This window comes from Barbus barbus, assembly GCF_936440315.1.
Source record: "Barbus barbus genome assembly, chromosome: 28".
In the NCBI taxonomy this organism is placed as follows: domain Eukaryota; kingdom Metazoa; phylum Chordata; class Actinopteri; order Cypriniformes; family Cyprinidae; genus Barbus; species Barbus barbus.
Genome location: NC_136756.1, coordinates 18,941,915 through 18,967,089, shown reverse-complemented (window position 1 = coordinate 18,967,089; position 25,175 = coordinate 18,941,915). Strand labels below are relative to the sequence as shown.

Genomic DNA, 25,175 nt, shown 5'->3' with positions numbered 1-25,175 from the left:
TTAATATATGTGTAAAAGGGACTATTGACCAACTAACCAAAAAGCCATTTGTTGCTTGTATCTTTACAATACTAAGTTGATGATTTCAAAGAGCGCTGTCCACGGTGCTGAAAACACGATTACATTAGTTACTGTACAACAGAGCTCTGGCAAATCTGGTCAAGATGGCAGAAAACAGGATCATGTAAACCATTGACTTATTCCACCACAGTACATTTAGAAACTGTGGTGTGGATCTTTCCTGCCTACTGGCATGTATGATGGTATCTCTCCCTCATGTACTCACCTGCACGTTAATCCTGGCACTTCTCCCAGTAAGGCAAGGTGACATTGAATGAGGACACTTCTTGTTCAAATACCCATTACTTTTGCCAGAAAACACACATAAAAAAATCCTCACTATGTACATCTGTAGTGCTATTATGTCCTGGCTGCCATTGTCTTGGTTAAGGTAAACTGATGTTGGTGTCAGTCAATCAACCACTCAGTCAGTTAGTCATTTATCTAAAACGTTTGAAAAAATGTTAATACAGTTTTTTTTTTTGTTTTTTTTTTCTGACGATAGCAAAGATGAGACGAAAAAGATTCTTCATGCTGAATTAAGTGACAAGTCACACACATTTTGTCATGTTGAACATTATTTTCAAATAAAATATTTTTGTTGACAAAAATTGCACTTCCTTTCAAATATTTGGAGTAAGATTTTTTCAAAAGAGAATTTAATACTTTTATTCACCAATCCTGCATTAAATTGCTCAAAAGGGAAAACAGCACCTTATATTGTTACAAAAATTTCTGTGATTGCCATCACAGGAATAATCTACATTTTAAGATATATTAAAATAGAAAACTGTTATTTTAAATTGTAATAATATTTCACAACATTACTGTATTTGTGAACATTTGTGTACTATACGCTATTTTAGTAATTGAAAAATTGGCCTAAAATAAATAAACATGTCTTAACGAAATGCTGACTATTTTAAAATACGTTATTTGCAAAAATAATAAAATACTAAACTGATATAATGGACATAAACAGTCAGAATGGGAATGTTTTTTTCTTATGCAAAAATACAGGTTTTGGGTTACAGGGTTGTGCTCCATTATGATGATTTCTCTGCTCTGTGTGTGTGCAGGCCTGCAGATTGTGTTAAACTCCATCATGAAGGCAATGGTTCCCCTGCTGCACATCTCTCTGCTTGTCCTCTTTGTCATCATCATCTATGCCATCATCGGACTGGAGCTCTTCATCGGACGAATGCATCGCACCTGCTATTTTATAGGCACAGGTAACTACACACACTCACATAAAATATTTATGTGCATTTTCAGTCACTCTCTAGCTTACTCCATCTGTCTGTCTTTTATCTTTCCCAGATAATTATGCAGACGATGATCCAGTCCCGTGTGCGTTTGCGGGTCACGGTCGCCAGTGCTATGCCAATGGCTCCGAGTGCAGGGGAAAGTGGGATGGACCAAACGGTGGCATCACTAACTTTGATAACTTCTTCTTTGCCATGTTAACAGTGTTCCAGTGCATCACAATGGAAGGCTGGACAGATGTCTTGTACTGGGTAACTACGTAAACTACGTGTCTTCAGATTGACTGTAATGGGCAGTAATTATTTTTTAAGGAAGTGATTGTGTATGACACTGATACAGTTGCCTGTGTGTTCTTCTCTGTAGATGAATGATGCAATTGGATTTGAACTGCCGTGGGTTTACTTTGTAAGTCTGGTCATCTTTGGATCCTTCTTTGTTCTCAACCTTGTGTTGGGTGTGTTGAGCGGGTGAGTTTACAGGATCGATGTCTTTATGGGCAAGTGTGTACGGTTGTCATCACTTTTTGTGGCTGACTTTGTCTCTAACACTTTTTTAAATATCCCCAGTGTTGTATTCAGAATATACATTTTATCACTTCAAGCATTTTCTGGGAACTGAAACCATGACCTTGTTCAAAAGTTTGGGATCGTTGATATGTTTTTGAAAGAAGTCTTTTGTGCTCCCCAATGATCAAAAATACAGAAAAAATATTGTAAAATATTGTTTACAAATATTGTAAAAGAGCTGTTTTTAATATTTTAATATATTTTAAATTGTAATGTATTCCTGTTATGGCAAAGCTTATTTTTTCAGCAGCCATTATTCAATCTTAAATATTTTTGTTAAATATTTTAAGCTTAATTTTTTTTCTTTTTGGAAATGGTGATGAATTTTTTTCAGGATTGTTTGATGAATAGAAAGTTCAAAAGAACAGCATTTATTAGATTTTTTTTTTTAACATAAATATCTTTCCTGTCACTTTTGTTTAGTTTAATCCATCCTTGCTGAATAAAAGTATTAATTTCTTACTGTCTTCAAACTTTTTAATGGTAGTGTACTTATTTATTAATACCTATTTATGATCCACACATATTTCTACTGACAAATGTAAAAATATGCACAAAAAAGCAACCCCGTGTGCAGTTGATTTTGTTGATTTTTGCCTATTTCTAACCGTAATGTTATTGTTTGTTTCAGTTTTCACTCTGAAAGCATGAATACCAAGATAGACACATCACGTGACAATTTATGTATTAAAACAGTTAGTCCATAATATTTATGAGCTAAGACTTCTGCATTTCATGACATCATAAACTGTGCATTGTAACATGTTTGCATACCTGTGATCGTTTAACAGAGGACAGCAGTAAATGAGCAGATATCAGATGTTTTTACTCACCTGAATGGAACAATCCCCAGATGCTGAGAGTAGCAGATTTGCAGAGTTTGATTTCCTGCAGACAACAGAATTCCCCAAAGATTCTGCCTTGTGCCGCTTACCTCTCTGTTAAACAGAGTGTGAAAGTCCACAGTGTGTATTGTGCGTGTGTGCATTTGTTTTGCTTGTCTAACAGGCCATACTTGTGTGTAGAGAATTCTCTAAGGAGAGAGAGAAGGCGAAAGCTCGTGGAGATTTCCAGAAGCTTCGTGAGAAACAGCAGATGGAGGAGGATCTGTGTGGATATATGGACTGGATCACTCAGGCTGAGGACATTGATGAGTTTGATGAGGATGGGAATAGACGTGAGATCTCCTCCTCTGTTTAACTATCTATACCCCTTTGTCCTCGAGATCACCTGTTCATTTTTGATCACCTGTTTCTCCTATACCAGTTTACCATACAGAGACAATTAAGTAAGTCATGGTTCTTGATCCCAAGGACCCCAAATATGTTGATCCCTTTCGGAGGGCCTCCTAACTAAAATGGAATGACAACTATATCATTTGATGTATAATGACTCATTCACATCATATGAGAAAAGCAGTAAACATCATATTATAAAGACTAAGACCAAAGCAAGAAATTAAAATATTATTTGTAGAATATTCACCTTGCAAGATGTTTTAACCACTTGTTGGATGTAGTGTTTCTTAGTGTTTTAAACTATGGTTGTCAATAGAATAAAATAATTGGGATTAATCTTATGATTTCTGACCATCATATTGAAAGCAAAATGAGACATATAATAGAAAATAAAAATAAAATAGAAATATTCTAGATATTACAAATATATATTGTGTACATTTAATTAAAATGTAAAGTAAAAAAGCACCCTCTTACAAATAGTTTTTATTAATAGAAATAAAGCTGAAATCATTTAAAATAAGATGTAAATATTAAATAACAAACTCAAACTTAAAACATTGGCAACTGAATAAATAAATAATAAAAAGGACAAAAAGCATGAAATAAAACCTAAAGTAAAATGAAAATGAAAATTGAAAATATAAAATAAAATCTATTTAAAATGATAATAAATACTATACTATTATATAAATAATACCAAAATAACTCTGCCCTGGACCCCAAGGGATGAATCGTTATTTTTAGATCTCAGTTTGGAGTGGCAGAAATTACACATTTTACCTTTAACTGACCTAGTTAAAATAAATATACTAAAATGTATTTGAAATACATTTATTTCATGCTAAGTATACTACAAATACATTTATATATTTATGTACTTAATAAAAATACCCAGCAATTGTAGTTTTAGTATACTAAACTGATATACTTAAAGTCTGTTAAACTGGAACGGACGTTATCCTGACATCCAATTAAAAATATAGTAAACTGAGTACCCAATATACATTAAAGATCTCATCTCACTATTGATGTTTGAGGTAAAGATTTCCCACCCACCACCCAAGATGTAAGACATTTACAAACATCTTCAGGCAGAGCCATGGCCATTTTTTCTGCCCCAACCTGCTTTTCCATCTGTTCTGTCTCTCATTTTGTTCTATTCCATGTCTCTCACTCTTTTTCTCTCTCTGGATTTTCGATCTCCCCTCAGGCGTGACCTTGCGTGACCTAGCTGATAAGAAGAGGGGGAAATTCGGCTGGTTCAGCCACTCAAATGAAACCCATGGTACGGCCAATCAGAACGAGACGCATGACCCCTTCACTCCCCCGCTGTTCTATATATAGCGCCCCTCAACTTTGTCTGGTCTAATTGTGTAATTTACATCTGGGGCTAGAAATCACATCTCTCGGTTGGACCCATATTAAGTGCTTTGACCCTATTTCAGAGAGATTGCTTTTCTCCAAAACTGTGTCAATGTGTGGCCGACATTATTCTTTCTCTTTGTCTCTCATATACCTATCCTTTTCTGTGTATCTTTCACTCTCTTCCTGTTTTTCACATGCTATAGCAAGTCTTCCAGCCAGTGAAACGGCCTCTGAGAACACTGAAAACATAGATGAGGAGCACACAGATTGTTGTGCTGCTTGCTGGTAATAATATACGCACACATACATACCCACTATAATTAGAAACAGCATAACACACAACATTTGTCATTGCGTTGTCCTGCCGGCTTACTAATGGAAGTTGTTATCAGCCATAATGGAGTGCCATCCCTTAATTTCTCAGTTGCGGCTCATTATGTTCTCTTTTCTTTGTATTCTTTGTGCTCTTGCAAGTCAGTTCATTACTCTGGGTTTCTTTGGCTGTCTTTGTTTCAGTATCTGAAGTGCAATGCATCAGAGTGCACATTTTGCCAATTGCTCTGTGTTGTGCTTGTCTTTGAGCTCATTGTCGTTTTGTTTTGTTTTGTTCACTGTCCTTTGACTTCAGCGCTCGCATTATGAAGATCCCATGCTGGTGAGTCATTGTGAAGAAAAACTAACAGTTGAGGGTTCATCTACTGGATATATAAACTTTACTTTATATAAATACACAGTTTTTTCTTGTTTAAAGCATAAATCTAGCTACATTTAGTTTATGCTTAGAAGTTCATGCTTAAAACAATGCAAAAATGTTCAACTTAAAGGATTAGTTTAACTAAAAATGAGAATTTTGCTAATAAGTTACTTCCCCTCAGGCCATCCAAGATGTAGATAAGTGTATTTCTTCATCAGAACAGATTTGGAGAAATTTAGTATTGCATCACTTTCTCACCAAATGAGAATCCTCTGCAGTGAATGGGTGCCGTCGGAATGAGAGTTCAAACATATATAAAGATATATCCATATAAAGATATATCCATTGGTTAGCATGTGATGTTACATTAAATTTCTCAAAATCTGTTCTGATGAAGAAACAAACTCATCTATATCTTAGATGGCTTGAAGGTGAGTAAAAGTTCACCTAAGCATTTGTCATTGCGTTGAACTCTCCCTTTAAGATATATTCTCTGAAAACTAGTCTTATGTTATGCAGTTTTGTTTTTAAAGCATGTTTCTATTGTTTTAAAGATATTTAGATATTTTATTCTGGCAAAAAAGGACAAAAATATAGATTATGTAAATGTTTTTGCTCTAAAATTGCTTTGATCACATGGTTCATGACATATTGTTGGGAATTGTTGTGGAATGTATATCCATACCATATATATTTTGTTTGTCTGTTTGTTTATATTATATTATATTACATTACATTATATATAATGTAATTTTTCATATGGATATAAAAAAAAATCTATACAGTGATTCGTATTTTTTTCTTTGTGTGTGTGTTTGCTTAGTCGTGCCCTGCGCCGCTGGAACCGTTGCATTCGTAGAAACTGTCGTACAGCAGTGAAATCTGTGACGTTCTATTGGTTGGTGCTGATCCTAGTCTTCCTCAACACTGCTCTCAGTGCCTCCGAACATTATAACCAACCAGACTGGCTCACTGACGTTCAGGGTATGTAGGTGCTTCCAAACATCACCTTACTGCCATGGCATGTGCACCGTCCCACAGCATCGGCCACATGCACGTTTATTTATAGAACGCTATTAGCTGTTGTTTTCTTACTGATGTGTATTTCATAAGGTTTAAAGGAGTCCATCATAATGTTACCAATAACCTACATGTTGACAAAAAAGGTTGACTCTGTTTCTTTTTCTGTCTCTCTCATAGACATTGCGAATAAGGTTCTCCTCTCACTGTTCACAGTAGAGATGTTGTTGAAAATGTACAGTCTGGGATTGCAAGCATATTTTGTGGCATTTTTCAACCGTTTTGACTGTTTTGTCGTGTGTGGTGGGATTCTGGAGACAGTTCTAGTGGAGATGGAGATCATGCCACCTCTTGGCATCTCAGTGTTGCGCTGCGTCCGCCTGCTTCGGATCTTCAAAGTCACGCGGTACTCAGGCCTCTTAAATGATTTTTAAACTCTAAAAGTCATTTTTTCTTAAGAAACTGAATATTATATAAGATGTTTTATTTTATCTTAATTTTTTAGGTTTCTAATGTATACAACCCTGTCTAATTTAGAGCATGTCCAAAAACAATGTGTGATTTTCTTATTTTCTAGAAGAAAACATTTATTCCCTCTTTCCTCTGGTGCCTTTGTCTCATTCCTGTTGTTTCTCTCTTTCCTCATCACTTTTCCGCCCTGCTAATTCTTGCCCCATTTGTCCTCCTCAGCCATTGGACAGCTTTGTCCAATCTGGTGGCCTCTCTACTTAATTCAATGAATTCCATTGCCTCCCTGCTGCTGTTGCTCTTCCTCTTCCTCATCATCTTTGCTCTGCTTGGCATGCAGTTATTTGGAGGGAAGTTCAACTTTGATGAGACGCAGACAAAGAGAAGCACCTTTGATTCCTTCCCTCAGGCCCTGCTAACCTGCTTTCAGGTAAACTCCTCTACAACAGTGAAAACATTATATTTTGTTATTTAATTAGCAGATATATTCCTAATCATATTATTCACGATTAAAGAAAAATGGAAATAATTAAAAATCTGAAATTTACAATGTCTTTTTCAAAGAATCGTGATGCTTTTAAAGTATAAAGTCCGTCTCAAAGGTTAAGAAAGTTAAGAATCCTAAGAATGTAAATGTTTTAAATTTTTTGTATAGCTGAACTATTAATGGAGGTCTTTTTTCTCTACAGATCTTAACAGGTGAAGACTGGAATGTAGTAATGTATGATGGTATCATGGCATATGGAGGCCCAGTTTTCCCTGGAATGATCGTCTGTCTTTACTTTGTGATTTTGTTCATTTGTGGTAACTGTATCCTTTTCTGTCTGAAACTATTTTTTTATTTGCTTATTTATTATGCTTTCATTTTGTTTATCTGATATCATCAACAAAACACCAACAGTTTTATGCATTTATATTTATTACATTTATTGACAAAGCAACACTGTAGCATTGTAGGTATCCATTTGATTGATTAATGCATTCCCTGGGAATGTGCTTTACTGTTTGAGATACGTCAATGCAGTTGTGTACTAGTTCGCAACTTAACACAGCAACTGGAGTCATTGTTCACTGATAAAAAATACATACAATCATTCATACAATCCCTACTGAAAATAATGATTTCTGGTTTGTCATCTTTCAGTTTGTGTGTTTGTTGGGTCTTAACCTCTGCTCTCTAAGATATCCTGCTGAACGTCTTCTTGGCCATCGCTGTCGACAACTTAGCAGGAGGGGATGGAGACGATAAGAAGAATGAGTGTGTTTTTAAATAATTCCTGATCATATTAACAAATCTCAACTCATCTGTCTTTCTAAATATGACAGCATACACATTTACTATTCTTAAACATACACAGTGGGGTCCCACAAAATCCCGCTTAAATCTAGAAAAATAAAAAAAATCTATAATAGCTTATGAACTAAGAATTAAGATTCTTTCATTAAAGCAAAAGGGAAATAAACCAAATACTAAAACGTTCTGACATTCAAGTTTATTTTTCATTTTACCATTTTACTGAAACGTTTACAAATGTTTACCGAACTTTTTGCTGAAAATTATTTATTTGAGAAAAATGCAAAATAGAAGCATTTTCACCCACTGTTCTGTATATTCAAAAACAACCAAAAATTCTGACATATCGTTCTGTTGATCCTGACAGAGAAAAAAAAGAGGGAGAGGGAGAGGGAGAGGGAGAGGGTGAAGTTGAAGGTGAAGGTGAAGGTGAAGGTGAAGTTGAAGGTGAAGGTGAAGGAGAGAACGGAGAGGTGAAGGTATGGAAATCAATCTCCTCTGTCGTTGTTTTTGTTGAATAATTATCACATTGACATCTTTCATTCTGTTTTCAACAGGTGGACATGGATGATGAGTACGAGGAAGAGGAGGAGCCTGAAGAGAGAGATGATGAAGGTAAAGTGCACAAACGTTAGACAGCATATTGCTTTGGAACAGTTTGTTTATTGTGAAAAGTTTTGTAGTGATTTAGAAGACATTTGTGACCATAATTACCCATCTTACATCTTACACATTCATTGCAGAAACAGTCCCTCTTGCTAAGTGTCCTGAGGTTTAGTGTTGGCTACTCAAGGCCACAGTGTTGATAGAGCTAGATTGTGATCTCATTAACTCTCTGTCTATCTCTCCCTCTTTCTTTCTTTCTGTTCTTATCTGCTGGAAGAAGGGAAAACTCAGCTCAATGTTGCTGACTTCGCTCCACCAAAAGAAAAAATTCTACCAATCCCAGAGGGCAGTGCGTTCTTCTGCCTCAGCAAGACCAACCCGTGAGTGTGCACTTTAAACCACTCACACACTATTACAAGACAGTGCTTGACAATTTAAAGAGATAGTTTACCCCCCAAAAATAAAATTCTGTCATAATTTACTTGTCATTCCAAACCTGTTTGACTTACTTTCTTCTCTGGAATACACAAGAAATATTTTGAGAAATTTTCTCTCTGTGTTTTTTTAATCCATACAATAGAAGTCAATGGTCATCAAAACTGTTCTTCAAAATATCTTCTTTTGTGTAGAAGAAAGTAGGTCATAGAGGTTTGGAAAGTCTTGAGGGTGAGTAAATGTTGACAAAATACAATTTTGGGTGAACTATTTGATGAAATCTTTGTTACTGTGATAATATATATTTGTGTAAAAATATATGTTGTTTTTTAATAATATTTGCTTTATGCCAGAGGAATTACTTTTTTCACCATATATTTTATTTTTGGCACTCACTCACTACATGGAAATTGTGTTTTTGTTCCACACATTTAATTTTAATGTCTTAACATCAGGAATGTGTCAGAACATAGTTCTGGAGTTATTCATTAATAAAATAAAACGTTTGGCTTCCTAAATAAACTTATTATGGTATAGTTCCTCAGAGGTACCAGTCAGTGATTCTATCTTCAGTTAACAATTCAAATCTCTTTAACTTTGTTAAGATAAACAGCAAAAATATGACTCAAATCTGTTTTCTTTTTGTGGTTTAACCAGCAAGAACATGTGAGTTCTCTTTGTGTCTCCCTCCAGAATAAGAGTGGGCTGCCATACCCTGATCCACCACCATATCTTCACTAATCTCATCCTGGTTTTCATCATTCTTAGCAGCATTTCTCTGGCTGCAGAGGATCCCATCAGAGCTCACTCCTTCAGGAACAATGTGAGTTTCCTGCTTACACACAAGCAGCATCATAAATAGTTATTTACCGCAGCTGTCATGATTGGCATGTTGGAGGAGCTCTTCAGTGCCAGCTGGGGAATGCCATCCTTCAATCAGCTGGCCATCAAACACACACACATAGCTTAACATGATTTACCTTTAAGTAGGACATGTTTTTGGATCAGCATCCTTGTTAGTATTGGAACAACATTGGGATCAACCAATCAGAATTGAGATTTGGGGTCAGAACTGGGGTCAAGGGCTTGAACAACATGGCTATCAATCTATTATTTCCCTGAAGGTTTAGGAAGACATTATAGTGAGGCTTCAGACCGTGATTGTTTGGTACAAATCTTAAACAACAATGGATGCTCCAGGAACGCGTCCTACTTGTCTAAATTGCATATACACAAACAAATCTGTCCCCAAACATCAATCATACCAGTGAAACATAATTTTTCATATCAGGGGAACTGATTTTTTTTCTCTCTACAGGTGTTGGGTTATGCTGATTATGCTTTCACCTCTATATTTACTGTGGAGATCTTACTGAAGGTACCAATCAATCAATTAAATGCTTTTGTAAACAGCTTAAATGTTGCTACACATTTCCTCAAATTTCCCTTCCTTTTTCTCTGTAGATGACAGTGCATGGCGCATTCCTCCATGCGGGTTCCTTCTGTAGAAACTGGTTTAATTTGTTGGACCTTTTGGTGGTCAGTGTGTCTCTGGTCTCCTTCTTCTTACAGTAAGTCAACTACACTCAAATAGATATCAAAATATCCCTGTTCATAATTTCTGTGAATCTGTGAGATATCTGATGTATGGATCAGTGTATGTAAGTGTATGCATCGCCCTCTGGTGGATAAATGAAGATGGTTCCCATATCCGCTTTGAATGCAATGTAAATGTGAAAATAAATAAATAAAAATCTGATGCCCAAATGCTTTCAACTATTCATTTACATATTGATAGTATTTACTTTTGTGCATAATTGTATGAAAAAAGTGGAATACCTGCATTCACTGATGATGTGTAAGGGATAATATTTGACTTGACTGCTTATGAAACCATATAAATCACACTGTTAAGAGACATTGAAGAAGAAATGAAGATCAGTCTATGCTTTATGAGTCCACATATACAAAGTCAAACCTCTCTTGCTTTTTTATCTCTCTTAGTTCGAGTGCCATCTCTGTAGTGAAGATCCTAAGGGTGCTCAGAGTTCTGAGGCCTCTTCGAGCGATCAACAGAGCCAAAGGACTCAAGGTACAGCTTGTATATATGCTTGTAAAGGCATGTATATATGCAATTAGCCAATTATGACAATATATATGTCAATTATAACTTACCTCTTTTCTTTTCTTTGCCTCAAATCCTCCTTTCTCTTCATATTTACATACTATAATCTTTAGTAAATTTAGTAAATTTAAAAAAGTTTGGGCTCTACAAGTTTTTTTTATGTTTTTGAAAGAAGTCACTTATGTTCACTAAGGCTGCATTTATTTGATAAAAAATACAGTGAAATGTAGTAGCATCAAAAACAGTAATATTATAATATTATTACAGTTTTTAAAAAGTAATTACTCAGCACCCACTAATCTAGTATTTAGTGTCATATGATCCTCCAGAAGTCATTCTAAATTGCTGATTTGGTGCTCAAGAAACTTTTGTACTGATTAATAATATTGTTGTGGAAACCAAGATACATTTTTCAGGATAATTTGATAAATAGAAAATTCAAAAGAACAAAATGAATTTCAAATAGAAGTATTTTGTAATATACATCTTTACGGTAACTTTTGATCAGTTTAATGTATTAGTGCTTTTGAATGGTAGTGTAATTCATATTTGCAGAATTGAGTGCTTCTCTGTCATTGTTATTGTGGAAACTCCAATACTCTCTCTGTGTGTGTGTGTGTGTGTGTTTATAGCATGTGGTACAGTGTGTGTTTGTGGCTATAAAGACCATCGGGAACATCATGATCGTCACCACTCTACTTCAGTTCATGTTTGCCTGCATCGGTGTTCAGCTTTTCAAGGTTAAACACACACACACACACACACACAAAGTGTGTCTACATCTTGTGCTCTCACAAGTTTAACATTAGCATGTTTTTCCAAATATTGTACTAATGTAATTTTTATTGCATCGTTGCTGTTGTATTTTGTAGGGTAAATTTTATCGTTGCACAGATGAAGCTAAAAACACTCCAGAACAGTGCAAGTATGTCATATTTCAGCATCTGTCATTCCTGTTTAATTCTGATCTTACATTAATCACATGTGTGTGCCTTTGAGCAACATGTGTGCTTATGTGTCATGAGTGTTCATGGTTTATGTGTACATCCATTTGTGCCTACAAATTGTTTGTATGTGTGTTTGTTTGTGTGACACAGGGGCACATTTGTGGTGTATAAAGACGGAGATGTGAGTCATCCAATGGTAAGAGAGAGGATCTGGATCAACAGCGACTTCAACTTCGATAATGTACTGATGGGAATGATGGCCCTGTTTACAGTCTCCACTTTTGAGGGCTGGCCAGCGTGAGTCTGCTCCTCTGATATCTTCCTCCATATGTCACTGAAGGTCACCGTGTTTACACAATATGCTCCACATCCTGTTTTTCCTCATTCAGGCTGCTCTACAAAGCCATTGATGCCAATGCAGAGAATCATGGCCCCATTTACAACTACCGCGTGGAGATCTCTATTTTCTTCATCGTCTACATCATCATCATCGCCTTCTTCATGATGAACATCTTCGTGGGTTTTGTTATCATCACTTTTCGTGAACAAGGAGAGGCTGAGTTCAAGAACTGTGAGCTGGACAAAAATCAGGTTGGACTAAAGGCTATTTTAAAGAATATTTTACATGTTTCAGTGTTTTACATTTTACATTGATTTAGCAAGGATGCATCAATTTGGTTAAATATGACAGTATAATGTTACAAAAGATTACTATTTCAAATACATACTGTTCTTTTGAACTTTCCATTCATCAAAGCATCCTAAAAATGTATCATAGTTTCCACAAAAATATCAAGCAGCTTTTCTGCAAACTGTTTTCAACATTAATAATAATGATGCATGTTTTTTGAGCGTCATATTAGCATATTAGAAAGATTTCTGAACACCCAACGTGTGACACTGACACTTATATTCAATAAGATTTTTTTTGTTTGTTTTTATACATCGGAAACTGATTGGATGGTGTAAAGTGGGTGTTTCAGACCAGAATGTAGTCAAAACAAATACATGTTTGAATTGCAGGCTTAGTGTAATCAGCAAAAATAGGAGGAAGAACAAGTTAAATCTGTTCATAAATCGTTCATAATAAGAACTGCAATGTGTATTAAGAATAAGTATATAAGATTTCATGTTGATTTTTCATTTTAAAAAACAGCCCGTTCAAGTTGAGTTGTACTGCACACAAGTGTGTATTTTCTCACATGACGTCTCCTTCTTTTTGTTATTTACAGAGACAGTGTGTGGAATACGCCCTAAAGGCCCAGCCGTTGAAGCTCTACATCCCCAAAAACCCAGTGCAGTACAAGTTCTGGTCTATAATCAACTCCACAGGGTTTGAGTACATCATGTTTGTGCTGATTCTCCTAAACACCGTTACTCTGGCTGTGCAGGTAAACAGCTGAGTCTGACAAGCCTTACAAAAGATGTATAATCAGCATGTAGAACCACAGACAAAGACAGTTTAGTCTATTTTTGGTATTGTGAATCTGAGCTTATATGAGCATACTTAAAAATCCAACGTGAACCTTGAGGCCAGTGCTAAAATAGTATTGAGAATAAAGTAGTATTGAGTAGCACCATTTTAGAGAGAAGTCAGTTGCACTGATACATTTGTAGAAGGCCTCTATAAATTGACATAAGTCTAAACATATATAGATCTATGAAGTAGAAAGATCAAAACCAAATGATTTGAGGCTGATACTGAGTTAAATGCTGAATGTAGAATCACGCTCTTTCTGGATTCTTCCACAGCACTATGACCAGTCAAAACGTTTTAGTTACGTGATGGACATCCTCAATATGGTTTTCACCGGCCTTTTCACTGTGGAGATGATCATTAAACTGATGGCTCTCAGACTCAGAGTCAGTCCTTTCACTTGATGTGATATGTGTTTGCTTGCTATAAAGTATCCTGTTGATAAACTTACTGATATATTGTTTTAAAATAATTTAAAACCATTCATTCTAAATCTGTATTTCATCTTGAACTTCAAGTATGTTGTTCTTATTTTTTTCCATTCTGCAGCATTACTTTATCGATGCATGGAATTCCTTTGATGCTCTGATTGTGGTGGGAAGTGTGGTGGACATTGTGGTTACAGAGTTCAGTGTGAGTTCCTCTTTTACTTATGCAACCAACAGGATTGAAATAGATACGGTTCTATAAAATACACTAAACTAGCACAGATTGCTTGGCATGTTGTGCAGTTCAAGTTAAATTCAGTGGTAATTTGTTTAATTATTATTATTTTTCTGTCACAAATATCACTTTAGTCTTATTAGATTCTAGTAATGATTATATTAGCGTTTAATGCAGACATTAGCTCACTAATATTTAATGTACAAATCAAAATCGCATTGTATGTGTCCTGTAGGGCACATTATGAAACAAATTCTCCTTTATGTTCTCCTTAGAGCTCAGAGGACAGCTCTCGTGTATCCATAACTTTCTTCCGTCTATTTCGTGTAATGCGATTGGTTAAGTTGCTCAGCAAGGGAGAGGGCATTCGTACACTGCTCTGGACTTTTGTGAAATCACTCCAGGTTAGAAGACAATGATTACTAGAACATTTTCATATTTTGAGAAAATGTTGTGGTCTAACTGTTTTTGTGTTCCCTCAGGCCCTGCCGTATGTTGCTCTTCTGATCGCTATGATCTTCTTCATCTATGCTGTAATTGGAATGCAGGTAACTGGAGGCTGGGAAAAATGTATATATTATCTTTTTATTATTATTTTTTAGATTTTACATTTTGGTTTTGCTGTATTTTTAGTCTATACTATATCTATTATTTTTTAAAGAAACAGACTGTTGAACATAACTGATCAGTTAAAAAAATCAATAACGCTCTATTCATCAGACATTTGGAAAGATTGCCATGCAGGACCACACACAAATCAACAGGAACAACAATTTTCAGACTTTTATGCAGGCTGTGCTGCTTCTTTTCAGGTGAGAGAGTGTGTTTTTCTGTTGCTCACACAAGAGTAGAGCAAGGTGCCAGCAACATCAAGTTCATGGATTTGAATGCAATGTGAGTTCTTTTGGATAAAAGCATCTGCCAAATGCATAAATGTAATGTATGTGCTTTTCATGTACAGGTGTGCAACGGGTGAAGCGTGGCAGGAGATCATGTTGGCCAGTCTTCCAGGAAAGCGCTGTGACCCAGAGTCAGACTATGAGCCCGGGGAAGAATTCACGTGTGGCAGCAACTTTGCCATTGTCTACTTTATCAGTTTCTTTATGCTCTGCGCCTTCCTGGTAAATGTTGTTGTTTATTAAATTTGATCTATTCTTCATAACATTTCCTTGATAGCTTTAGTCATGCAGTTACATTGTGGCTGTATAATTTCCCAACTTTTATTAAGAATTAAAAAAACCTAATGATTTTTTTTGTTTTGTTTTGTTCTTAACTTGTGTATTTTTTTTAAAGAAAACCTTTACATTTTAACATTTCATTTTTTCTTCTGACAAATGAAACTATAAATAAATATCTGTACAGTGATTATTATGCAGGGCATGCTAGTCTTATGTTGGCTGAAATGATTTCAATGATTTGCATAGTGAAAAGCAACCGTTGTGCTTTTTCAGATTATTAATCTGTTTGTTGCCGTCATTATGGACAATTTTGACTATCTGACCCGTGATTGGTCTATTCTCGGACCACATCACCTGGATGAGTTTAAAAGAATCTGGTCAGAGTATGACCCTGAAGCCAAGTAAGATTATCAGTCTCTCTCTAATGCTTTTTTTTATTCAAACAAAATATGCTTCAAGTCTAATTAAATGTGTGTTTGTTTTCCAGGGGTCGTATAAAGCATTTGGATGTAGTAGCTTTGCTCAGGAGAATCCAGCCGCCACTTGGATTTGGGAAGCTCTGTCCTCATCGTGTGGCCTGCAAGGTACAGACACACACGAAATCCATTTGGTCTATTCTTCTTCCATTTCTTTCTCTCATACTATATCTCTCTATTTTTATTTATTTTTGTCAGAGGCTGGTTGCCATGAACATGCCCCTGAACAGTGATGGTACGGTGACCTTCAACGCCACCCTGTTTGCCCTGGTCAGAACTGCTCTGAAAATTAAAACTGAGGGTCAGTATGGGCGTCCGCACAAACACACACACCTTCTGCATACTCATCCGCTTCACCTCTATATTTGAGCTACAGATGATTCATATGAAAGTGTGCTTTGCATACAAATACTGGAGCTCTTCTTTCATTGTCATGTTTTTTTTTTTCAAATGAAACTTCACTGTATTCAACCACATACAACCATGCAGAATAATAATATGCAGTTTTGCATATAATAATAAGCATTTTGAGAATGAATATGTGTATAAAAGGACATGGTCTTCTTAGGTATCTGTGTAAGCTGATGTGGCTGCAATGTGTTGTTCTCAGGCAACCCTGATCAAGAGAATGAAGACTTGAGAATCATCATTAAGAAGATCTGGAAGAGAACAAAACCCAAAATATTGGATGAGGTTATTCCACCCCCTGCTGGTGAGTTCTTTCTGGATCATATTTATATAGTTCTTTAAATCGGTAAAATTACCACAATGCACCAGGGTTGGGAAAAATTCTAAATTTATGAATTGTCTCCCTTTTAATTCACAAGTGTGAATTTGAACAGAATTGTGAGTTTTTATCAGAATAACAGGAAGATTAATTTACTGAATTGCAAAATTATCACATATCACCAAATTACACAAGAATAGATAGTTTAGGTCATCTTTATAAGGTATCTGTCTTGTAAAGACTTTGCAGTAAATTATTCAGGCAATTTGTCAGTGAAAGAAATGTTCTTCCATCATGGTCTATAAAATGAAAGTTAATTTATTATATATAATGACCTATACATATATGTATATGAAATGTTTGTCATGAAATGTTTTTGGCATTTCATACAGTGAATATTAATAACCAATGTTTCTGTAAATGGCGTATATGTTGTGCATGTGAAAACATTTTAATGAGTAACTTATACTGACAAATGAAATAAATAAAATCGTAATTTAATTATAATTTAATATTTTTGTATTTAGTTTTCTGCCTGAATTCATATTTAACCGGCATTTAAAAGAATCCTCAATTCAGTTTTGATTGCTGCAAAACCCAAACAAACAGTTACACAAATCAGAAATGTTCAACTTTTTGCTGTTTTATTTGCAACATTCTATGTTGGTTCTTTTACAGAGGAAGAAGTGACTGTGGGTAAATTCTATGCCACATTCTTGATCCAGGACTATTTTAGGAAGTTCCGCAGACGGAAAGAAAACGTGGGTCTGGGAGATTCAGAGAATGGTAACCCTTCAGCTCTACAGGTAGATCTCTATCCCAGCTTCTGCATTTTATTTCTGTTGAGTCATTTCCAATATATCTGGACAAAATAATAGCATTGCATTGGCTAAATCACACATTTTATGCAAAATGACTTGACAATCATCTAATGGATTCGTACAAATCCCATATTGATCCACTGAAGCAGACTAAACTAACAAAAGTCTTCACCATAGAGCTGTGATCCTGGCTGTCTTCATGCCGAGTATCACCTTACACAGTCTCTTTTTATCATTCTCTGTGGGTGTGCTGTCATTGGTAGGTTGAGGTTACATGTGTGGGTTTGTGTCCATGCTGCATGCATTTCATCATTCTTACAGGTTGTTTTATCAACTGTCAGAAAGTTTCACAATACATTTCATCCTAGACAAAGGAGCTATTTCTCATGACCCAGGTGAGACTTGAACCCACAATCCTCAGCTCTAGAGGCTGATACCTTATCCATTAGGCCACTAGGCCTAATTTTAGTCTTAGCCAATAATTCTAAGTATAAACCATAGTTGTGACCTTCTCTTTTAGCCCTACTTGGTTTTAAATCATCAGTTGTTTTTTTCACAACCTCAGTCCATCTCATATGATTGCCATAATTCATCAAGACTTGCTTCAACCTCATTTCATCAATTAACAGACAGCTTAGCTTTGATAGGTTAATGATATCAGTTTTTCTACCATTTCAATGTAAGGTTTGCAACCCAGGTGAGACTTGAACCCACAATCCCCTTCTCTAGAGGCTGATGCCTTATCCATTAGGCCACTGGGCCTTCTTGCAAATTTGATATTTAGTTTCAGTAATAGTAAGCACATGCCTTGATAATTTAACAGTCTATTATTTTTCTCTTCCAGCCTTACTTGGTTTTAAATTACCAATCGTTATGTTTACAGCCACAGTCTTTCTCACATGATCTCATCAAATTCATTAAGCAGGACTGCAGTTTCAACTTATTTTCTGCCACATAAGTTTGTGACCCACAGTCCCCAGCTCTGAAGGCTGATGCCTTATCCATTAGGCCACTGGGCCCCTGTAATGTTTAAAGCAGCCTTTATGCCTAAAATCTTACCTGGTAAACTGATTGACCAACATTTAGCGGTTTCTGAATTGTTTACATAAATGTATTTTCCTCTGTGTTTTTGGTGATTTGTTGAGCTGCATATATACTGTGGTACCTGTCTCTTTCCTCGTGCATCTGTGTCAGGCGGGGCTGCGCACTCTGCAGGACCTGGGGCCAGAAATGAGACTGGCCATGACCGAAGATCTGGAAGAGGAAGAGGAGGGTCTGGAGGAGGAGCAAGAGGAGGATGATGCTCGTTATAAGGTGCCTATCGCTTGGACCATCAATATTATTTGGAGCACAATTTAATTACTCTATTTTTCAATCAATTAACTGAATCACATTGAATTCATCTTATAAATTTGCTGAATAGAAAATATTCAGAAGTCCATTATATCCAAATAGTCAGAGACAGAAGGATTAGATGATTATTCAGAGTAATGAGGCCCTCTGTCTATTGAGACGAATGGTAATTTGAGTACCAGGCAGGAACAGATATCAGGGAATGAATGGAAGTTTAGGCTGAGGGTTTTGTGGTGTAGGTGTAGATGTTGTGGTTTGGTTGGCTACATGAAATGAGTATATAAACTATTGCATTCCCTTCCCTTAGCATTCATCATATATCTAGGTGTATAATTTGTTTGCACGTCAATCATAGTGTGCATGATTGCTAATAGTTGCTTTCCTTACTTAAAGTGCACTACCTGTAGTGCAAGTGGAGTAATTATTAGTGGAGTAATTATTTTTGCAGCACACTTTTAAAGTGTTATGAGTACTTGCTTTGTTAGCAACATGACCAAAAGGCTCACAACCCAGATGGGACTTGATCCCACAATCCCCAGCTCCAGAGGCACATACCTTATCCATTAGGCCATTGGGCCTCTTCTTGCTTTAGTTTTGGTATAGGTTCAGCCACAAGCAAATTCTTACATAGTCTTCAGTGTCACATGATCCATCAGAAATCATTCTAATATGCTGATTTGGTGCCCAAGTAACATTTCATATTATTATGTTGCAAATAGAATTTTTAAAAGAACAGCATTTATTTGAAATAGAAATCTTTTGTGACATTATAAATGTCTTTGCGGTCACTTCAAATTTAATGTGATTTTTTTCTAAATATAATTGTAAATATAATTTAAAAAATGGCTATGATTTGGAATGTTTTGTTGTTGCATTACATATATTTTAATACAATATTGCTGGCCTCTTAGAACGAAAATGGCTATGCAGGCCACACTGAGCCCTCAAGCAAAAGCCGGCGCTCTTCTTTGGCCACTACTCCCAGCGGTGCTCCTGTTCCTGTCTCAGGAGAAGGCATCTTGAACGGCGGACTGGGACGTAGGAGCTCCTTAGCAAAAACACAGAATGGGAACGGTGCTCTGGAACACGAGAATTTCAGAAGAAGGGACAGCATGCGTTCCTCGTGTCATTACCAGCACAAGAATGGTGTGATTGACCAGCTGCCTAGGAGGTAAATCTAGTTATTTCTACTGCATTTATTTATATTATACCTCATATTAATTATGTAATTTATTGGTAATTTATTTTACATACTGTTTTTGTTTGTTTGATAGATCATCATACTACAAATACCCAAGGTAAGCATTCAGCATAGACTGCAGCACCACCCTTACCCTTCTCTTTTCCTGTCTGCTGTTCTCCCAGTCTCCGGCTAACTGCAGGTTTCCTCTTTTCTCCCTCAGGAGGGACTCCAGGGACAGATTCTCCTCTCCACTATCTCGGAGAGAGGAAGGCGGTGAGTACCCTGGAGAACAGCGCTTCTATGGAAAAGATGAGGACAGCGAGAGTATCATCTCTAGAGAAAGGTACTCATAAAGTTTTGCCTGTGTCTGAATGAATAAATTCATATTTGGAAGCTGATTAACTTTATGGATTGTAATACACAAAATCTTTTTTGTCCTCACTCAGGCATGGTTATCCAGAGGACAGCACAATGTTCACGGGACATAGAGACATGTATGATGGACAGTCTTTGAGACACCCTGTCTATGGTAATCATTATGAAAACAGTTATGGTGAAGGCAAGAGGACAGCACGGAGACGCCTGCTGCCAGCAACGCCTACTGGTAAAATCATCAATTGTGATATATTTATTTAGCAATTATTATTTATAGTATTGTGTTTATGTAATAAAGGGTTGTACTTAACCTGTATAAGTTAATGTGTACATTTCACTGCTTTGCATTATTTTTGTCTGTTTCTCAGGGAGAAAGGCTTCATTTAACATACAGTGTTTAAGAAGGCAAGGTAGCAGCGATGATCTGCCCATCCCAGGAACGTACCATCAGAACTCCCCACCCTGCAGAGCGCGTTCACAGGTTACAATGCATAATGTTACAATATATCATTTTTTGTCCATGACACACTATCAGATGTGTTGGTTACACTTTATTTTAAGGTGTCCTTGTTACAGTGTAATTGTACATTTAAGTACTGAGTAATATTAAGTAACTACGTTTACTTACTATATGGTTAGGGTTAGAATTAGGGTTTGGCTTAGGGTTACTTGCATGTAATTATGTGCAATTAATTGTTATTATAATAGTAAGTACATGTAAGATGTGTAACAAAGATACCTATAAATAAAGTGTTACCAATGTGTTCTTTTTGTTTTTGCATCTTATCCAATGTTACAGTTACATCATTTTCATGAAATGCACATACTAGAGTATTTAAATGCACACAGATTTTATTTATTACATTGTATTTGTTTTATTCACTGAATGAGGTGGCATGGATTATAAAATAAAAATTGGTTGCACTTTATTTTACATAAAGATCACATTAAAACTTTCTGCTTTTTTAATGCATTTGATTTTATAGTTTTACCCTTTTCCCAGACCCAGATATTTATTAATTAAATATTAATTATTTTAACAACTATGAAAACAAACAAATTGCTATATAAATGTATATATGCATTGTGTAAAAATTTGTTTTATATATTACATATTAAATCTTGCATATCAGTCTCAAGTATGTGCTTCGCTAGCACTGCTCAGTAAATGCATTTTTTTTAAAAGTTTATCAAGAGCTAAATTGTTGTGATAATATGTAACCATATGTGAAATATGTTTGTGTGAAAATATTAAATTTTTATGTATTTAGGATGCATAAAATGTTAATTGTTAACTTAGTCTTAGCAGACAAATTAAACAAGCTTGAAAAGTCGTGGCCTAATGGTTAGAGAGTCGGTCTCGTAATCCAAAGGTTGCGGGTTCGAGTCTCGGGCCGGCAGGGATTGTAGGTGGGGGGAGTGAATCTCCAGCGCTCTCTCCACCCTCAATACCACGACTGAGGTGCCCTTGAGCAAGGCATAAATGGCTGCCCACTGCTCCGGGTGTGTGTTCACGGTGTGTGTGTGTTCACTGCTGTGTGTGTGCACGTTTGGATGGCTTAAATGCAGAGCACGAATTCCGAGTATGGGTCACCATACTTGGCCGTATGTCACTTCACTTCACTGAAAAGGATTTTATTTTCCAAAAGGCCTATACTTGCAACTTGCCTGTAGTTGAAGAAACACCTTATCTTCACACAGTTCACAGTTCCTGATTGTCAACAGCTTTTTATAACTGAAGTGACTCCCTTGAATATTAATGAGTCACAACATTATGAAAGTGAGTTTGAACAGAACCTATCTGACTCAGTCTGTTTATTTCTCTCCCTCTTAGGGATACGGCAGCTACGATTCTCGTCGCAGCAGTGCTAGATCGTCCACGGGTTCAACAGCATCCTGGGCAAACACTGGCCCTCGACGGGGTCATCTCCTCTACGCTCCCCTTATCCTGGTAGAGGAGGAGGGGGCTGGAGGGTCTGGAAGTGTAGGCATGTGGGACAAAAAGGCTGGTGCCATCGGAGTGCCTGCGTCGGTTCGGCATCCCACTTCGGGATGGTACTCGGGAACCTCTACGGGTGGAGGGGGGCAGCCGTATAGAGCCTACACCACTCTCAGAGTCCCCACCCAACTCAGTCCTCACTACAGCGAGAAGAGAGGCAGCGCTGACAGTCTGGTAGAAGCGGTATGAGCAGAGAAACACTAGAGCATGAGAGCAGCATTGCAATAATAACAAAATAACATTACGGACACATTACAGCTTGACTACATCAATATTACAGTAACATTATAACATGTTACAACTAAAACAACATTAAGGCAACATCAAGGGAATATTACAGAAACAGTAGCTTAACAATATCCAAGCAAACACAGGACCTCTTCATAAAATGAGTAATGCTGCTGTGTGAGATGTATAATATAATATAATTTGATAACTTATTTAGATATATAAATATTATATTTATATATTATTTTAAATCTATGGACTTTATATTATAAAAAAGCATCTAATCAAATAATGGTATGTAATATATTTAATACAATTTTATACATTATAATATATAATGTAATACAATAATATTCACATATTTTAAAATGTAATTTGTTCCTGTAATGGCAAAGCTGAATTTTCAATAGCCATTAATCCAGTCTTCAGTGTCACATGATCCTTCAGAAATCATTCAAATATGCTAAAACAATGCTCAAGAAACATTTCTTATTATTATCAATAGTTAAAACAGTTGGTGATACATTTTTAGGATTCTATGATTGATAAATTAATATCACTCTAGATATTTTTCTTTTTTCCTTCCTCAGGTCTTGATCTCTGAGGGTTTGGGGTTGTATGCCAAGGACCCAAAATTTGTAGCCTTTGCCAAGCGTGAGATTGCAGATGCCTGTCACATGACCATAGATGAGATGGAAAGTGCTGCAAGTGATCTCCTGAGTCGTGGGGGCTCTGGGGAGAGTCAAGGCTTCCTGAACAACACAGACATGGGACCCATATACAGTGACGAGGAGCCCATCAGGAGCCACGAGGAAGAGGAACTGGCTGATGAGATGACTTGTGTTACATCTTTTTGAATAACAGAAAAAGAGCTGATCAGCTGATCAGAGCTGGTCAGTGGGTGGAGCAACAGAATCCTGACCAATCACATTATTGATGCTGCTCTGAGTCACAGAAAGACTCAGCTGAGAATAGAGGTTTAGTTCTGAAATATTGTGACCGATTCTTACTCAATCTGTGAAAGAGACCAGCTCCAGTTTACCCTGTCAACATAGCAGTTTTAAATTCTGAAAGGACTCGTTTTATAAACAGCTTATCTTGTTGAACGTTTTATATATGTAAATGTGTTTTTACTCCGTCATTCTTATGTTTGTCTGTTTATTTTTTAAATATCATTTACAGAGGGATTCTCCTACACAAAATATATACAGCATTTTAAATTATTCAAATAAATAATTTAAGAACTTTATTAAAAAATAATTGAAATATTAACAATTTTTTACCCCCGGTTTCACAGACAAGGCTTAAGCCTAGTCCCAGACTAAAATGTAAGTCTGAGCTGTTTCAACTGAAATAAACTTGCACTGACTGATCTTAAAATATATCAGTGCCTTTGTTTTGTCTCAAGATGTACTCCAGTAATGTTTTTATCTAAGCATGTTTATAAAAATTACTTACATTTCCTAATTGAACTATGGCCTAACCCTGTCTGTGAAACTGGGCTTTAATCATTTTAAAGGTTTGTCTCACATTTTGTGTATGTGTTTTTTTTTTTTGGGGGGGGGTTCCATGATAGGCTTCAATATTGCTTAATCGTCTTTGAACATGGATTTCTTTAAGTGGTCTTTATGCCAAATCCATCTTAAAGTTCAGTTTTAAAATAAAACATGATATTGGAACAAAAAGCACACTGTTAAGGAGAAACAAATGACTTGTGTTGAGTTGCACAGGGCCTGGCTGGAATTTCAAGGACACTTTTTTTTGTAGGACAATAATATAAAAAAAACAAGTCTTTTTTGGAAAAGTTGTTTAATTTTGTATTTTGTTGTTATTATTTAATTCTTTGTTTTCATTTTTTATTCCAGTTTTATACATGTGGTTGATTTTGAAATTGTTGATATGCCTAGTCACTTTAGTCTTGTCAGATTCCTTTTACTGATCATATCCATAGAACAGCCACAGAAACAGTGATCTATTCAGGAGGAGGACACTGTGCTCCCATCCATGGGTCTCATACAGTAAAAATAAAAATTACTGAACGTTTTCTAAAAATAAATGACCACAGATTGCAGACTTGTCTGTCATACCACATCTCTATGTAATCCCCAGCATTTGCCCCCTTCCCTAACAATTTTACTTCATTAGTGTAAATACAGAACAATATTAATATAACCACTTCACATGGAATATTATAACAACTAAAGATTTCTATGTGAGATTGAATGAGAGTTTATTAAATTCTGAATTATGTTTGTACACAAATATAAAGATGAAATGTGTCCACTCATTGCAATCTGTCATTTTTATAATATCTGGAGAATCATGGCCATTTTTAATTATGAAAACCAAGCCAACTTTGCCATTTTGTGGGAAAGCTTTTTACAAAGCCATTTGTAAAAACCAGAGGCCCTTGGTCTACAGCATTACGGTAGGCCCCCTACTCCAGAAAACTACTTTTTTTTATATATATTCCAGATAACATTCACAACACTGTTCTGGATAAAATGTGAATATAAGTAAATGTTCAAATTCACTCTTTGCCAGAAGTGTGTGAGTTTATTTACAGCTGTTGTCACTGATGCCAACTCCCATACAAATGATTATTCAA

At 36.0% G+C, this 25,175-nt stretch overlaps 1 protein-coding gene across 1 annotated transcript in view; it reads left to right on the top strand.

The window, feature by feature from the left end:
• LOC306848817 (voltage-dependent L-type calcium channel subunit alpha-1D-like) overlaps positions 1-24,852 on the top strand; it is a gene marked incomplete at its 5' end in the record, with an annotated part of 42,295 nt that extends 17,443 nt beyond the window's left edge. Inside the window, 43 exons of the mRNA XM_079383573.1 lie at positions 1,140-1,292; positions 1,381-1,577; positions 1,690-1,793; positions 2,918-3,069; positions 4,344-4,418; positions 4,702-4,783; positions 5,127-5,153; positions 6,016-6,176; positions 6,393-6,618; positions 6,903-7,110; positions 7,370-7,490; positions 7,863-7,938; positions 8,342-8,453; positions 8,532-8,589; positions 8,858-8,960; positions 9,709-9,838; positions 10,334-10,393; positions 10,480-10,586; positions 11,020-11,107; positions 11,773-11,880; positions 12,013-12,065; positions 12,238-12,384; positions 12,477-12,678; positions 13,320-13,478; positions 13,840-13,950; positions 14,114-14,197; positions 14,503-14,631; positions 14,710-14,775; positions 14,948-15,039; positions 15,189-15,348; positions 15,679-15,806; positions 15,893-15,989; positions 16,080-16,182; positions 16,492-16,593; positions 17,287-17,414; positions 18,624-18,743; positions 19,694-19,953; positions 20,057-20,080; positions 20,186-20,308; positions 20,412-20,569; positions 20,709-20,821; positions 22,175-22,522; positions 23,158-24,852. Of these exons, the coding sequence (XP_079239699.1) occupies positions 1,140-1,292; positions 1,381-1,577; positions 1,690-1,793; positions 2,918-3,069; positions 4,344-4,418; positions 4,702-4,783; positions 5,127-5,153; positions 6,016-6,176; positions 6,393-6,618; positions 6,903-7,110; positions 7,370-7,490; positions 7,863-7,938; positions 8,342-8,453; positions 8,532-8,589; positions 8,858-8,960; positions 9,709-9,838; positions 10,334-10,393; positions 10,480-10,586; positions 11,020-11,107; positions 11,773-11,880; positions 12,013-12,065; positions 12,238-12,384; positions 12,477-12,678; positions 13,320-13,478; positions 13,840-13,950; positions 14,114-14,197; positions 14,503-14,631; positions 14,710-14,775; positions 14,948-15,039; positions 15,189-15,348; positions 15,679-15,806; positions 15,893-15,989; positions 16,080-16,182; positions 16,492-16,593; positions 17,287-17,414; positions 18,624-18,743; positions 19,694-19,953; positions 20,057-20,080; positions 20,186-20,308; positions 20,412-20,569; positions 20,709-20,821; positions 22,175-22,522; positions 23,158-23,424 (5,522 nt within the window). The 3' untranslated portion in view covers positions 23,425-24,852. The remainder of the gene's footprint in view (positions 1-1,139; positions 1,293-1,380; positions 1,578-1,689; positions 1,794-2,917; positions 3,070-4,343; positions 4,419-4,701; positions 4,784-5,126; positions 5,154-6,015; positions 6,177-6,392; positions 6,619-6,902; positions 7,111-7,369; positions 7,491-7,862; positions 7,939-8,341; positions 8,454-8,531; positions 8,590-8,857; positions 8,961-9,708; positions 9,839-10,333; positions 10,394-10,479; positions 10,587-11,019; positions 11,108-11,772; positions 11,881-12,012; positions 12,066-12,237; positions 12,385-12,476; positions 12,679-13,319; positions 13,479-13,839; positions 13,951-14,113; positions 14,198-14,502; positions 14,632-14,709; positions 14,776-14,947; positions 15,040-15,188; positions 15,349-15,678; positions 15,807-15,892; positions 15,990-16,079; positions 16,183-16,491; positions 16,594-17,286; positions 17,415-18,623; positions 18,744-19,693; positions 19,954-20,056; positions 20,081-20,185; positions 20,309-20,411; positions 20,570-20,708; positions 20,822-22,174; positions 22,523-23,157) is intronic.
• Positions 24,853-25,175: the final 323 nt, after the last annotated feature.